The 15,486-nt window shown below is 38.6% G+C and overlaps 1 protein-coding gene across 7 annotated transcripts in view; it reads right to left on the minus strand.

Annotated features, from left to right (window-relative positions):
* snapc4 (small nuclear RNA activating complex, polypeptide 4) overlaps positions 1 to 15,486 on the minus strand; it is a 152,578-nt gene that overhangs the window by 103,942 nt on the left and 33,150 nt on the right. For all 7 annotated transcript variants that reach the window (XM_064297540.1, XM_064297543.1, XM_064297539.1 and 4 more), the window contains 2 exons: positions 6,069 to 6,147; positions 3,851 to 3,932 (listed from right to left, as the gene is read on the minus strand). In XM_064297540.1, the coding sequence (XP_064153610.1) occupies positions 3,851 to 3,932; positions 6,069 to 6,147 (161 nt within the window). The remainder of the gene's footprint in view (positions 1 to 3,850; positions 3,933 to 6,068; positions 6,148 to 15,486) is intronic.

Here is a 15,486-nt window from a genome sequence, read left to right on the forward strand (position 1 = left end):
ATAAATGACTTTCCCACAAAATTATGCAGCTGAAAAAGCAATAGTTAAAAATGTATTGGAAATTATTAGTTCGCCAGCCAGCCAGCTTCACACAGACCAAAGATGGCGGCAGCAAAGTTTTTTAAAACATGTGCTTGTCCATGGCCTTATATGTCCATTTTGTGTGTGTATCAGAGTATCCTGCAAAAAACTGGCTAATTTTAGATCCAATGTTATCATAGGCCAACGTAACAAAATGTCCAAACGGTAGAATTACTTACTGTGGTACTCCAGCATTTGTGATGATGTAATCAGCAAAAACAATAAGGAGAAACACGAAATCACCCAAGCTGGGGGCTTTATTGTGGGGACAAGTTAAGTTGTTTGTGAATTCTGTCTGTTTGCATGAGGTCAGAAGTTAATGTTTTTAACCCCTTAGCGCACATGCCAAATCAGGCCAATCATTGCCCATTTAGGCGGTACTCTATTTAAAGCTTTATAACTCCAGATGTGAACACCACAGCGACTTGAAAAATGGCTTAAATGAAGCAAGACATTTGTACCATTTACAATAGTAGATTACTTTATATTCATAATTTTGGAGCAAATAAAGTGCCACAAATGCAATTGGCTAGGCAAAAAATCTAAAATGAATTTGCTCTTTTTTAGTTCACAATGAAATACTGAGAGATTGCATATATACAGCAGGTTAAAGTATACATGTCCTGGATCAAAAACTTCTTGACCACAAGTTCATAAAATCTAAGGGTGGATATGTAGAATACTAAAGATCTATGAAGCAAAAACTAAGCAGTGTACCCAGCGTCTCCAAATCTTCCAAAAATGTCAAAATTATGCATTGCTGTAAATCACAACAAATTCACGTATTTCACTACAAATCAACTGTTTTTACTCAAGAAGTACTCAAGGAGTATAATGCTTTTTGTCCATTGTAAAGCATATAAATGAGCCCCATATGAAGGTTAAAGATGAAACATCGATATCAGATTTAAAAATAATGCAAAAATATTGTCACACAATGCTGTACAGTACCTAAATGTGTAATAATTAACTCTTGTATGTATTTCTATACTCTGTACTCTCATATGTTTTCTTGTATGGGGATGGGATGACATGAAAACCATTTTTAACCGTCCACCACGTTTTGGCAATGTTCAAACACTCTCGTCATCACTGTTGCATGCATCACAAAAACTACTAGACTACCAACAAACGCTTACATTACAGTGTGAAATATCCTCATTATAAAATACCACTAACCTATTTAAAGACACTCAAAAAAGAACGTATATAACCGCAATATTTTGAGCAGTAATACTCAGATAGCAATGATGAAATCTTATCTGTTTTCAATAGATAGAGACAGAGACAGTAAATCAATGATATAGTTCTATCCACTTCTGTCTTACACCAGAAAACCATGTCAGCTAGGTCTATCAGCAAACATATGGCTTAGCTATGTACAGAAGTCCTCAATAATAATCGTATTTTCCAAGAAATTACAAAAAATCGTTGACAATGTTTCATTAGGTGCAGCGTCTTGTACTGCTACCACAGAATGAATGCGTAAGTGAATGCGATGATAACAAAACTTTCGATTACGCTGACTTATAAAACACTATTCCAAAAGCAAAATTACACGTTATACATCGCTATGAAAGCTTATACTCTCACCTACTGAATAAATGAATTGTCAATCAAGCCAGACTGTACTAAAAAGGGCGACAACGCCGTAAACGTGTGGTATTACGCACAGCTATTTTGGAAGGTACCCAGGCATCACAAATATATTATATATATATTTTGGATTGTCCAAGATAATATATGACCACTCGGTCTCAAAAGGGACATCTCTATGCGTAAAAGCAATGGTATGGTTGTATATTTGTTCAATATTTAGTCCCAGATATTGACTGTAGCATGACATGGTATAATTTTAAAAAACTTTTTCTCGTTTATTTAGTTATTCAGTGAGCAGCGTTTTCACTGCTGTATTGGCATATCTTAGGGCTACTGTCGGGTTTATCCTGTTGCAATGACGGAATACGATTTTTGAATGGTGAAAGAAAATTTTTATGAATGCCAAGATAGACAATATTGTCCATTATGTCATGGGTGGGGAGTGTAGTTGCAGATGAGACTGCAGGGAGGGGGTGCATGTTAAATGAACATCCACAGCGACAATGGTGGCACTGCGAAACTCCGTATTCAGCATAGTTGTCATGTATTGTCTACTGATGAAACTAAAACATTGCGTTTCTGTTTTTAACTCATACTTTGGTTGCAGTAGCACTGAATGTCTGAGTTAAGTAATCTCGGCATGCCGACCACTAGGGGCTTTGCGTTAAGAGGTTTGCGCTGAGAGTCTGTGGCTATTGCGATTATTTATGCAAGAAACCCTGAAAACTGCACAAACTCTCGGTATGGGGCTTGCCCTGCCTAGGCAAAACTTGGCGGATGGCATACCTGCCAACCCAAACAAAACAAACACTGACTAGCCACTTGGTTAGTGCTAGGTTAGCCACAAAAATGACACTCTCTCTCCAGCACTAACACAGCTGAAAACGCAACACTGTAGCCAATCCACAGATGTTTCCTGTTCTTCTCCTTCTGTTGGCCACATGCTTTTCAGATACAGCCCACAAAAAAAAGGGTCATGCTCAGTACCGTCCCAAACACTTTTTTGAAAAATAAATACAGGCAGACAAACAAGCACAGGGCAGTATTGAACACAGGCACTGATTTCCAGCGCATCATAGTAATGACTGAGCAAGGTTGTGCTGTATTTTCAAGATGAAGATGTTGCATAGGATGCAATTAAGGCAATATTGTTTCTAGGCCAGTGAAATGTAGCAACAATGATTGATCACTTGGTTATTGTTCCACTGATCACCTGCCTGGGTTGGTGGCTCTTGTGACTTCCCATATAGTTTTGTCCCAGCAACCACTGCAAGCCCGCAGTGTAGCAAAATTGGTAAGAAACTAGCATTACACCCAAGAGGTTGCAGGTTCAAATCCCAGGCCAGATGCTGTAATTATAGCCTTGAGCAAGGTACCTGCACTGCTTCAGTATATACCCAGTGTCGGGCAGCAGTGTAGTGTAATGGCTAAAGAGTTGGTATTGTAACCTAAAGGTTGCAGGTTCAATTCCCCGCCATTGTACCCTTGAGCAAGGTACTCAACCTGCATTGCTCCAGTATATATCCAGCTGTTTAATTGGATACAATGTAAGTCGCTCTGGATAAGAGCGTCTGCTACATGCCTGTAATGTAATGCAGTTACTCAGGTGCCCATTCATGCCAGCTGCCTGTGGAGCTACATGTCCTTTGATTGTCCAAAACTGATTAAAAGAAAACTCTGAATAAGGCCAGTGCTGCCAAGTTGTTTAGAATTTAAAGATTTTCAATTAGACTGCAGGCTTTCATCTTTTGTAGGGGCGACATAGCTCAGGAGGTAAGACCGATTGTCTGGCAGTTGGAGGGTTGCCGGTTCAAACCCCGCTCTGGGCGTGTCGAAGTGTCCTTGAGCAAGGCACCTAACCCCCAACTGCTCTGGCGAATGAGAGGCATCAATTGTAAAGCGCTTTGGATAAAAGCGCTATATAAATGCAGTCCATTTACCATTTTGATTAACACAAAAGTTATTCTTTGTGTATTATTATTTTTTTGGTTAAATTATTTCACATATGTTCTGAGTGCAAGGGTTAGTCATTTCCTCATGTGGTATTATAACGTAATGTGTATTAGAAACCAGCCAAATAATAGTTCTATATCATGCCTGATTTACACAGATTTACCACAGATTTACCATTTGACATAAATCAACTCCTTTTCACAATTTGACTACTTACTTGGAAAGCTTAGGCTGCAGCAAGCGTTTCATGGTGTCACTGACAACGGAGCTGAGCAACAGAGTCTTCTGCCAACCCTCCCCTGACAAGGAAAACAAACATGAGAATTACAGACCTTACAGCTTTCAGACTGGCACGTTCTCCACAACTCCACCCTAGATGACCTTCCAGGTACCGTCAGGTAGCACATCTTGATAAAACGTTCCAGTATGTTGTAGGGCTGTCAAGACTCAAAATGTTCCACAAACAGGAAAAAAAATAGATTTCACTAAAAAGTAATGTTTTATTTATTTTTTGAGTCCGCAGAAAATTCTATTCAGAATGTTACCTCTTGTTTCTGAATGACCCAGTTTTTTTCCCAACTGTTACACAGTAAATCAAGTTTTAGAAAAATTACCGTTGCAGATTCATATTCAGTAGCACAGTGATGATGCAGAGTGATATTTTTTTTTTTTTGTGAAAGTCACCCTCTTTCGATTTTACATATTTGGACATCCTTTGGACTAATCCTCATCAAGTCCTCAAGTTCTCAGATAATAGTCCGTAGACAATCCTAACCTCACGGGACTCATAATACACATACATTTTACAATCATAATTTATTTAACCAAACAAGCCAACATGCAGAAGCCATGTGTGAAAGAGTAAGGCCACCTTTGCCATTGTTATATCAATTAAGATAATTCTAATCCGGCGTTGTTAATCAAGTGCACATGATTAGATGGTCATCATGAAGTGCTAACACCTGTACATAAAAGCATAAACTGACAGTTTGGTCTGGAGCATTCACGGTTGAGTTAACGCAGCAAAAGGACATAACATAACTGTGATGAACACAGAGAAGCAATTATTACAAAATAAAAGTCCATCATTCTGCGGGCGAGAAAGACTGACGATTTATGAGAGTTACATGATATTGAAAATGAAATGTAGTTTCTTTAATATTGTCCTCTGTATTATAAAGGCAGGGCTAAAAAAAAAATATGGCCATTCCGGTCGCATATGTGACCTGGACTTTCAATTGGGAGCATTGGTGCGAAACATTGTTCTGGAGCGACAGTCCCTCCTTTTTTTATTTTTATAATGCAAGCAACCCATCACAATCAGAAAAACTAACCATTCTAACCAACCAAACCACAGCTTTTCTTTACTTACTTCTATGCTGATATTTAGCAAGCTAGCATTCTCTAAACATAACATTAGCTAACTGAACCAGTTTTTTCCTCAAGGTTAATAAAATCAAAATCACATTTTTCGCATAAAAACAAAATGAAGTGAACATCAACATTTGTAGTTCAAATGATGCGACCCCCTCAAATGGAGTCCAACCACCAGCAAAGAAAGGATCACTGTATACCTTTCACAAAAAGCAAAAAATGTGAAGAGGAGATTGTGGGTAAAACCAAGTCTGCAAGACTACAGTAAAGATACAGTAGTTTAGTTCGATATTCCAGTTTTCTATTCAAATTCAGTCATTAATAACTTTTTTCCCCAAAGATAAAATATTTGTAAATTTTGTTCTGCATAGCATAATCTGTGAATTTATCACAGGTGATTTTTTTATTCAGTTCCACTTAAAGTTATGTGCATTAAGTATCCATCCTATAGTTCAGCGACCAAGAAACCAAGTTGCATTATGCGGAGTGTAATTTGATATGGTTTTATGGAGAGTTCTTTCAATTTCATGCAGGCAGCACTGGCTACATAGAGATACAGTAGTGATGCTGAATGTATTCTAATTGAGGAGACAAGTTATTAAATACACAGCAGGTTTCAGGGTTCTATGGTGATATAATGACCTCAATCATCATTTTACTGATTTGCCAAAACTAATTCATTCAAAATTATTTTTCTGACAAACTATAGTCTATAAGTCATCATGAACTGAGAATATGTTGTTCAAAGTAATGTCTCCATTTAACTGAAAAACAGAATTACCTTAGTAAAAAATTAATTGTATTTGTAGATGTTGTCTTATATCAAATGTTTTGAGGTAGTATTATGTTAAGTGACCTGACCAACATATTGTATGTTACTGTAACTGCAAGTTATACAATCCCACGTGGGATGCACCTTTTTAGATGCATGACAAAAAAACCATTCCATGAATTCCATTCATTCATTTGATTAAACAATCTTCCATACCAAATAACAGAAATACTGAAGACATTTCCCTCTGACAGCCACATGGTTAACTTTCCATTACAACTTAACTTACATCTTCTTATCTTCATTTCATCATAACTTCTTGTCCCCATGTTCATCTTATCTCTAGTCTCTGAATTGGCAGGAGGACCCTGACAAGAGAGATAAATACAATGTATAAATACCAGACTGGCGACAAAAAAGAAGGCATAATTATTAATAATCAGGCATAATTGTTAAGACAGGACCAGAATAGTCATCAGGGTTCCATTACTTTAAATAAATTATTATAGTCTTCCAAACCATTGCAAAATATATTGAGGAAGCATAAACCTAACCAGAAATCATGTACAATGTTCACCTGCACAAAGAATTATCCATGATTATCATGCAAAAGGAAGTTCTTGCAGCATGCATAGCATGTCATGGCACAGCATGGCAACATCCATGGACAATGCGCTGCTTGTATAATTAGTATACACTAGTATTATTGAGAAAAACGATCTTCATCAAATAGAACTGCAACAATGTATTACTCTATGTTCATCTCAATCATAGGGAACATTATCATGGCATCCCATAGCTTCCAGTTTCATTAAAATATATAAATGAAATAATATGTAATATCAATATATTGAAAGCGTAGTTCATCATTCCAGAGAACACGTTTCCACTGCCTCAGAGTTCAATGGTCCAGCTAACGCTTGGCATTGTGCAAGGTTATCTTAGGCTTGTGTATGGTTGCTCAGCCATGCAAACTCATGCCGTGAAGCTCTTGACGAACAGTTCTTTTGATTATTATTATGATTATTATTATTATTATTATTATTATTATTATTAATAATTACATTTATATAGCACTTTTCCAGATGCTCAAAGTGCTTTACAGTGAAGGAGAGCTCACCTCACCCACCACCAATGTGTAGCACCCACCTGGGTGATGCACAATTGGTGACATTGTTTCCAGAGGTATTTTGGAACTCTGTAGTGAGTGTAGCAACAGATGACAAATGATGTTTACACACTACATTGTTCAGCACCCGGCAGTCCCATTCTGTGAGCTTGTGTGGCCTACCGCTTTACAACTGAGCTGTTCTTGCTCCTATACGTTTCCACTTCACAATAACAGCACTTACAGTTGACTGGCCAGCTCTAGCAGGGCAGAAATTTGACAAACTGACTTGTTGGAAAGGTGGCACCCATTGACAGTGCCACGTTGAATGTCACTGAGCAGTATGACCCATCCTACTGCCAATGTTTGTCAATGGAGATTGCATGGCTTTAAGCTTGATCTTATACACCTGTTAGCAATGGGTGTAGCTGAAATAGCCAAAACCTCCAATTATAAAGGGAGTCCATACACTTTTGGAAATGTAGTGTACCTCTTCAGTCCAGCTCCATCATTCATGTCCTGCAAGCATTAGGTTCTGTGTTTCCAAACTGTAACATCACTTATGTGTCAGTAGGCACAATGGATTATATTCATTGTAGTTATTGCAGTGCTTATTTCTGCACAAACTGCATTGAGTAGCTTTGTTTTAAAAACTATGATATGGTAGTTTTTGGAGAACAACACTGTTTATCCATGAAATTAATAGAATTCAAATAATCAAACCAACATAAATAAATTAATTATTTAAACACCGAAAAAACACCAAAATGTTTATTAATCTGTTTGCTCTTTTTTCTCTGTCTCTTGCCTTGCCTTGTCTTTGTGACAGTTCGCACTATACAACATTTTTTTTACTGAATTGAATGTATCATATGCTGTAACTACACAAAAAAATGTTACAAAAAAACTGTAAGATGAGTTTTTGAGGTAAAAATAACATCCCAGACCCCCGGAATACATCAAAACAACTATATTGCCATGTGTATGATCAGTAGACAATGACATTGCATGAAGCACTGCCATGTAAAGACAATCAAATCCTCTTTACATGGAAGCGTTTTATGAAATGTCACAGTCTAATGAATATACAAATGTCAATATTATTGTTTTGATGCTTTAGGGGTCAGGGATGTGTTTTAACTCAAAATGTCCATTGTAGTTCTTTAAATGATGGATGAAACAATTTACAAGGCCATTATACTTCTAGAAAACAGAATATGTTAAGTCTCAGGAACTGCACAGAGAGGGGTTTTATGGCCTCCTTTCAGAGTTTGACTGTGGGGGCAAGGAGAGGGAGTGATAGAGAAGGGAGTCTATGTATTTGTTCTATCAGAAAAGCCACTGTGGTTCAACCAAGCTTTCTGAGGATTCCAGTCAAACTGCATACAAGTTGGCCTTATGGAGCCTATGCAAATGAGTATTTTGCAGAAAGCGCACCCTATAGGCGATACTGCACAAGGTTCATTTGATACCTTGGACCCTTGATGACTTCAAGCCATTTAGCCAACAAATGTGTTCCATACTGTATCAGCATAATTTACAGCTGAATCTAGTCCCACCCCCCAATTCCCATAGAGATCCATTCAAATGCAAAGAGTATTTGTATCGCGTGTAGGACAACCTGACAATAAGATATACAGACTCTGATGATGTTGATAGGTCACAGACATCAGGAAGTCGTGGCATGCAAAGGATATGCAACCAAATACAAAACATGACTCTTTTATTTGACATTATGTTAATTTGTCAAAAACACTGAAATTGGAGACTACGTATAAAAAGTGCTGTAATTACTACATGGTGAAACCAGAATGTATAAGAATATTCTTTAATAAAAGCTCGGAGTCTGCACTTTGACCACGTGTGAATTGTTTGATTACAAACAGGAAAAAAAAAATTAAATCAGAAAAAAGAAAATAAAAGCAGGTGGTTTTAATGTTGAGGCTGATCGGTGTAAATGCCTGTATATGTGCACACACACACTCACCGTACTTTGGTTACACTGACTCAATCTGGGATAAACTGGGAGCATGAAAGACAAAAAGGGCGGTGCTATTCGGCCTATGTAGGCTTGATAGGCCCATCAAAGCAACAGATGAGTCAATATAATTCCCATAACTATGTTCCTTATGAGGGCTTTTATACTTATAACAAGATTTAAATCTCTGCAAAGGAATAGTAATTTTTAACACATTTTTGAAATTTTAAAAATATTTGGATCTCTATAGCGCTGCTGCTATGTGGTTGGACTGGGCTTGGTTAGAGCCCTGACCTAACTGCCACTATACAGTATGCACTAAGTTTCAAAACGTAATGTTAAACTGTTTTGGAATTATTATAAATTTTAAAAATCCAATATGCCAGATTTTTCGGGTCCTTGAGGCAAATTTGTTCCTCATCTGCAGAAGGACACCAAATGTATTGACTCAAGGGCAAACAGGGCATGGGGGTGGGCTCCTGAATGTCAAAACTTTCTCACGTGCACTGTAGAATATTATTATTATTATTAGGGGTCCAAGCAGCGAAGCTGGTGGAACCCTATTGTATCTGTTAGGATTATTATTATTAGGGGTCCAAGCAGCGAAGCTGGTGGAACCCTATTGTATCTGTTAGGATTATTATTCTTATTTTTTTCCGCTAAAAGTATCTGAGGCTCAGCAACCATAAGTCCTGGAGCAACCAAATTTGGCAGGTGGGTTCCTATGGCCCCCCACTACTCAGGCACTAAAAACCACGTATGTCGGCCAGATGGTGGCGCTATAACAAAGGGTTTTGCGTAAAAGGCCATAACTCCCACACCATAAGCCAGATCAACACAAAACTTCATCGACCTATGCATCTGAACGTGCTCTACAACTTTGCCTTTGGCCCCACCTATGTCCGCCATATTGTTTGCCCGCCATTTAGACTTTTTAGTTGGGGCGTGGCAGTTTTCTCGGGTAAAATGTCTGAGGCTCAGCAGCCATAAGTTGTAGACCAACCAAATTTGGTAGGTGGGGTCCTATGGCCCTCCACTACTCAGGCACTAAAAATCACCTATGTCGGCCAGATGGTGGCGCTATGACAAAGGATCATAGTTTAAAAGGTCATAACTCCCACACCGTAAGTCAGATCAACACAAAACTTCATCGACTGATGCACCTATGTCCGCCATATGGTTTGCACACCATTTGGACTTTTTCATTAGGTGGGGTGCGGAAAAGCTGGAGCTCCAAATCCAAACGATTACGACATCGAGTAAACTTCTTTACGGCAAGCGACAACCATGGCGACGCAAGTAATCCGACACAGTAGGGTCTAGTTTTTATCAGTGAAAGAACGGTCTGACACTGCCACCTAGCGTGCATGCTAGGATAGGATACCCAAAACTTTCTTAGTAAAACCTTTCTGAGAGGACGAATAATTACTTTTCTTTGGCATGGATCCATTTGAAGACAGTATCGGGTGAGTTCGTTAAGTCTTTAAATCTGTCATTATGGTGAGAAATAGCTAAATCATTTTATTTATGGGTTCTGAGTTTCTGTGCAAACGCGCGAAAACACGCTGGTATAATGAAATAACGGTAGCCTAATACATATATAGTCCGCTTCGTTCCGTTGCTACCATAACATAACGACCTAGAGCTGCAGTTTCTCGCTGCAATTACTAATATTGAATATAAACAAAAGACGCAATTTATGCTGTAGTCTGCCAATGTCTAGATAAATAATACGGTCCGTTTAAAGACAATATCGGGTGAGTTCGTTTAGTCTTTAAATCCGTCATTATGCTGCGTGAAATCGTATTCTCAATTTAATCTCTAAATTGACTGTAAGCTTAGGGTTGTAACTATGTAGTTGTTTCATAGGTGACTTAACTCGTCTTAACTATTGCTTGTATTTGTGCATGGACTGCGTTGTTGCTGTTCTTGTCTGTGTTAGTGTTAATCAGTGTAACCTACAGGGTTTAAGTTGAACAATGCGGTTGTTCCCTGCACTTAGAACGGTAGGCTACTGATAAACTACTAATATAAAGACACATATTCCAATCCAATGCTCAGCTTAGCAGACAACGCACATTTCAGAGCGCCACAGAGACAGATAGAATAATAACACATACATACACATTTCAAATAATAAATAATAAATAAATCGGACTTTGTTATAGCGCCACCATCTGGCCGACACGGGTGATTTTTAGTGCCTGAGTAGTGGGCGGCCATAGGTACCCACCTGCCAAATTTGGTTGCTCTAGGACTTATGGTTGCTGAGCCTCAGACATTTTAGCAGAGAAAGCTGACACGCCCCAATGATTAAGTTATAATGGCGGAAAAACAATATGGCGGACATGGGTGGTGCCAATGGCAAAGTTGTAGAGCACGTTCAGATGCATAGGTCGATGAAGTTGTGTGTTGATCTAACTTATGGTGTGGGACTTATGGCCTTTTACGCAAAACCCATTGTTATAGCGCCATCATCTGGCCGACATAGGTGATTTTTAGTGCCTGAGTAGTGGGGGGCCATAGGAACCCACCTGCCTGGTTGCTCTAGGACTTATGGTTGCTGAGCCTCAGACACTTTTAGCTGAGAAAAATAAGAATAATAATAATAATTAAAGCCGCAAGCGGCGTTGGGAGGGGTCCAAGCATTGGCACCATCGCGCCCCCTAAGGAACGATTTTAAAATGGCTTTGTCCTCATGATCATATGCCTTCACCCAACATATCTACTGAATATCATGATGATCGTATAAAATATTGATGACTTATGGCCAATTTTGTGCTAAGAGACGCTGTCGGATGACTTAGTTATGTCGCCATGGATGTGTCCTGGCCGCTTCCCGTAAAGGCCTTTACTATGTCGTAACACTTAGATGGTATGTCGTGACACTTAGATGGTCCGGCGTGTATGCACAGCTGCAGTGTTTCTGCGCCGCAACTAAAAAAGGCGTCACACTAGTGTTGTCACGATACCAAAATTTTGACTTTGATACCGATACCAGGTGTAGTATCACGATAATTGATACTGAAACGGGGCTAATTCGATACTCGGTACCTAACGATACTGAAATTACCTTAATAGATCAGAAACGCAATGTCCAGAAGGGTTGACCTCATTTTCTAATTCATGGTTTATTAACAACCTGGTTCATTAACAACCTGTAAGTTGAAGTCTCTTCAACATATTCATATGCATAGGCCTATAGTGTTACAACACTGAACAATAGAAAAATATGTTAAATATATTTCAAAAATTAAACAGTTGTAAAGTAAATACTCTTTAAAACAGGTCTTTCACCTTTAAATAGATTTAAAAACAGCATATTTTAATAACAATAAAGCATCTATCTATAATAAAATATTTCCAAATTGGAACACCTATTGCTACTGAAGTGAACTGAGTCAAAGCTTGCGCTGTATCAGGGATGTGAACGTGCAAGCGCAGGTCATCTCACTTGGCAACCTTAGTTACTACTGCCATCTAGCGAAGATTCTGACAAACTACACTTTTCATCCTCTAAATCAGTAATGCGGGAGACACATTTCCCTGGCTTTTACATTTGACGCAGAACTACCGAACGTTGGAAAATTCAAATACGAAACCGTTTTTTTTTTTTTTTTTTTTTTTTAAGTACCGAGAAAGTGCTGAAGTTTTGGTATACCGTGCAACACTACGCCAGAGACATATTCCAATCCATTGCTCAGTTTAGCAGAGAATGCACATTTCAGAGTGCCTCAGAGACAGATAGAATGATAACACATAAATACACATTTCAAATAATAAACACGACATTGAGAAAAAACGAAACAAAAGACGAGTTATCAAGTCGCGACCTATGCGCAGAGCAGCCGACCGTTTTATTTATTTATTGGCAGATGCAACAGGAATCACAAACGGATTGTGAATGCGATAAGAAAACATTCTGTTACGCTGAACTATAAAACGCCGTTCCAAATGCAAAATCAGACATGTTATACATCGTTAGAAAGCTTATACTCTCACCTACTGAATAAATGAACTGTCATTCAAGCCAAATTGTACTAAAAACAGCGACAACGCCGTAAGCAACAGGAATCACAAACGGATTGTCCAAGACAATATATGACCACTCAGTCGCAATAGGGACATCTCTACGCGTGAAACCAGTGGTAAGATTGTATAATTATTCAAAGTTTAGTCCCAGATATTGAATGTAGAATGACATGGTATAATTAAAGAAAAATTGTCTCGTTTATGTCGTTATTCAGTGAGCAGCGTTGTCACTGCTGTATTGGCATATTTTAGGGATAATGTCGGGTTTATCTTGTTGCTACGAAATATTACATTACATTACATTACAGGCATTTGGCTGGCGCTCTTATCCAGAGCGACGTACAACAAAGTGTATAACCATAACCAGGAACAAGTATGACGAAACCGCTAGAGAGAAGTATCGGTCCAAGTGCAGGGAACAACCGCATAGTTCAACTTGGACCCAGTTGGTTAAACTGATTAACGCTAACACAAACAAGAACAGCAACAACGCAGTCTATGAGAACATTCAAGCAATAGTTAAGACGAGTTAAGACTAAGTCACCTACGGAACAACTACCTAGTTACAACCCTAAACTTACAGTCAATGTAGAGATTAAATTGAGAATACGATTTCTCTCAGCACAATGACGGATTTAAAGACTAAACGAACTCACCCGATATTGTCTTCAAATGGACCGTATTATTTATTTAGACACTGGCAGACTACAGCATAAATTGCGTCTTTTGTTTATATTCAATATTATGCAATATTAATTGCAGCGAGAAACTGCAGCTGTAGGTCGTTATGTTATGGTAGCAACGGAACGAAGCGGACTATATATGTATTGGACTACCGTCATTGTTTCATTATACCAGCGTGTTTTCGCGCGTTTGCACAGAAACTCAGAACCTATCAATAAAATGGTTTAGCTATTTCTCAGCATAATGACAGATTTAAAGACTTAACGAACTCACCCAAGACTGTCTTCAAATGGATCCATGCCAAAGAAAAGTAATTATTCATCCTCTCAGAAAGCTTTTACTAAGAAACTTTGGGTAGCCTATCCTAGCATGCACGCTAGGTGGCACTGTCTCCTCACTGCTAAAAACTAGACCTACGGTGTCGGATTACTTGCGTCGCCATGGTTGTCGCTTGCCGTAAAGAAGTTTACTCGATGTCGTAACCGTTTAGATTTGGAGCTCCAGCTTTTCCGCACCCCACCTAATGAAAAAGTCCGAATGATGTGCAAACCATATGGCGGACATAGGTGCTCCCAATAGGAAAGTTGTAGAGCACATTCAGATGCATCAGTCGATGAAGTTTTGTGTTGATCTGACTTACGGTGTGGGAGTTATGACCCTAGTGGGGGGCCATAGGAACCCACCTGCCAAATTTGGTTGCTCCAGGACTTATGGTTGCTGAACACTTTTAGCAGAGAAAAATAATAAGAATAATCCTAACAGATACAATAGGGTTCCACCAGCTTCGCTGCTTGGACCCCTAATAATCCTAACAAAAACAACAGGGTTCCACCAGCTTCGCTGCTTGGACCCCTAATAATAATAATTATAGCCGCAAGCAAGGATTACCAGGGTTCGAGCAGTTGACAAGCACAGAGAGAGTCAATGAATGCAGACACAAACTTTATGGCAAACATTTTGGAATTATTTATATTTTGTGAGGGCCACACGCACTGCAAATTAATTGGCTTGTCATTTCCTCATATTTTGCCATTATCACAGAAAAAAGTAATTGCATTTTCAACAGACTATTATAACTACTTATAACTACTTAAGTGGAGAATCGGCACAAAATATACTCCTGCACAACCGCAAATAACCGTCTTCCACTGTGCCAAGTATCATCGAATTTGAACTGCCCAAAATCCCAAAAATGAGGAAAACATCATGACACAGTACAACAGAAATTAAGCCCAATCAAAACAAAAGCTTTCCTGCACAGACACAAATTTAGCTGTAGATTCTACATTTTTTAACCGATGGACACTGTTCAAATTTTGTTTCGGTCAGGCTAATTTTCCCTAATGAATTTCTGACCAATTCTTTTTGCCTGGCAGTAACGCTACGGCAGATGAAATACAAGTGCGTGCAGATTGCAAACTGACAGTGAGCAGAATAAATCTGAATGTGCAGCTAGAGTTTTCAGCGTGCATAAATCTGCACATGCAGAGAGGTTTTGTATGAGAGCAAGGGGAATTTACATGCTTCACTCAATATTTTGAGAAAATAGGAGGGACGGATTTTTGTCAGATGGACGACTGTTTCATTGTGAACAAATGATCACTTCTGGTGAACCAGAGACTCACACTCACTCTGTGACTACTTTTACATGCACATAGTTTCTAGAAAACAAATTTGGTTATGGAATAATCCATTTACAAGCACAATGAAATACAACAGCCCCTAATATTCCCCTATATATAAAGTATATTCCCAATAAGAGGACATGCTTGAAATTCCCAATGAATTATACTGTTTTCACTTTTGCATCATCCATCTTTCCCATTTTTACACAGAAAGTAAACTGTCATCCTCCCGGTTTTTCAGCATCTGCTTATTTCCATAAAACAAACGTACATAGGGATC

The sequence above is a fragment of the Anguilla rostrata genome, chromosome 10 (assembly GCF_018555375.3).
Source record: "Anguilla rostrata isolate EN2019 chromosome 10, ASM1855537v3, whole genome shotgun sequence".
NCBI classification, from domain to species: domain Eukaryota; kingdom Metazoa; phylum Chordata; class Actinopteri; order Anguilliformes; family Anguillidae; genus Anguilla; species Anguilla rostrata.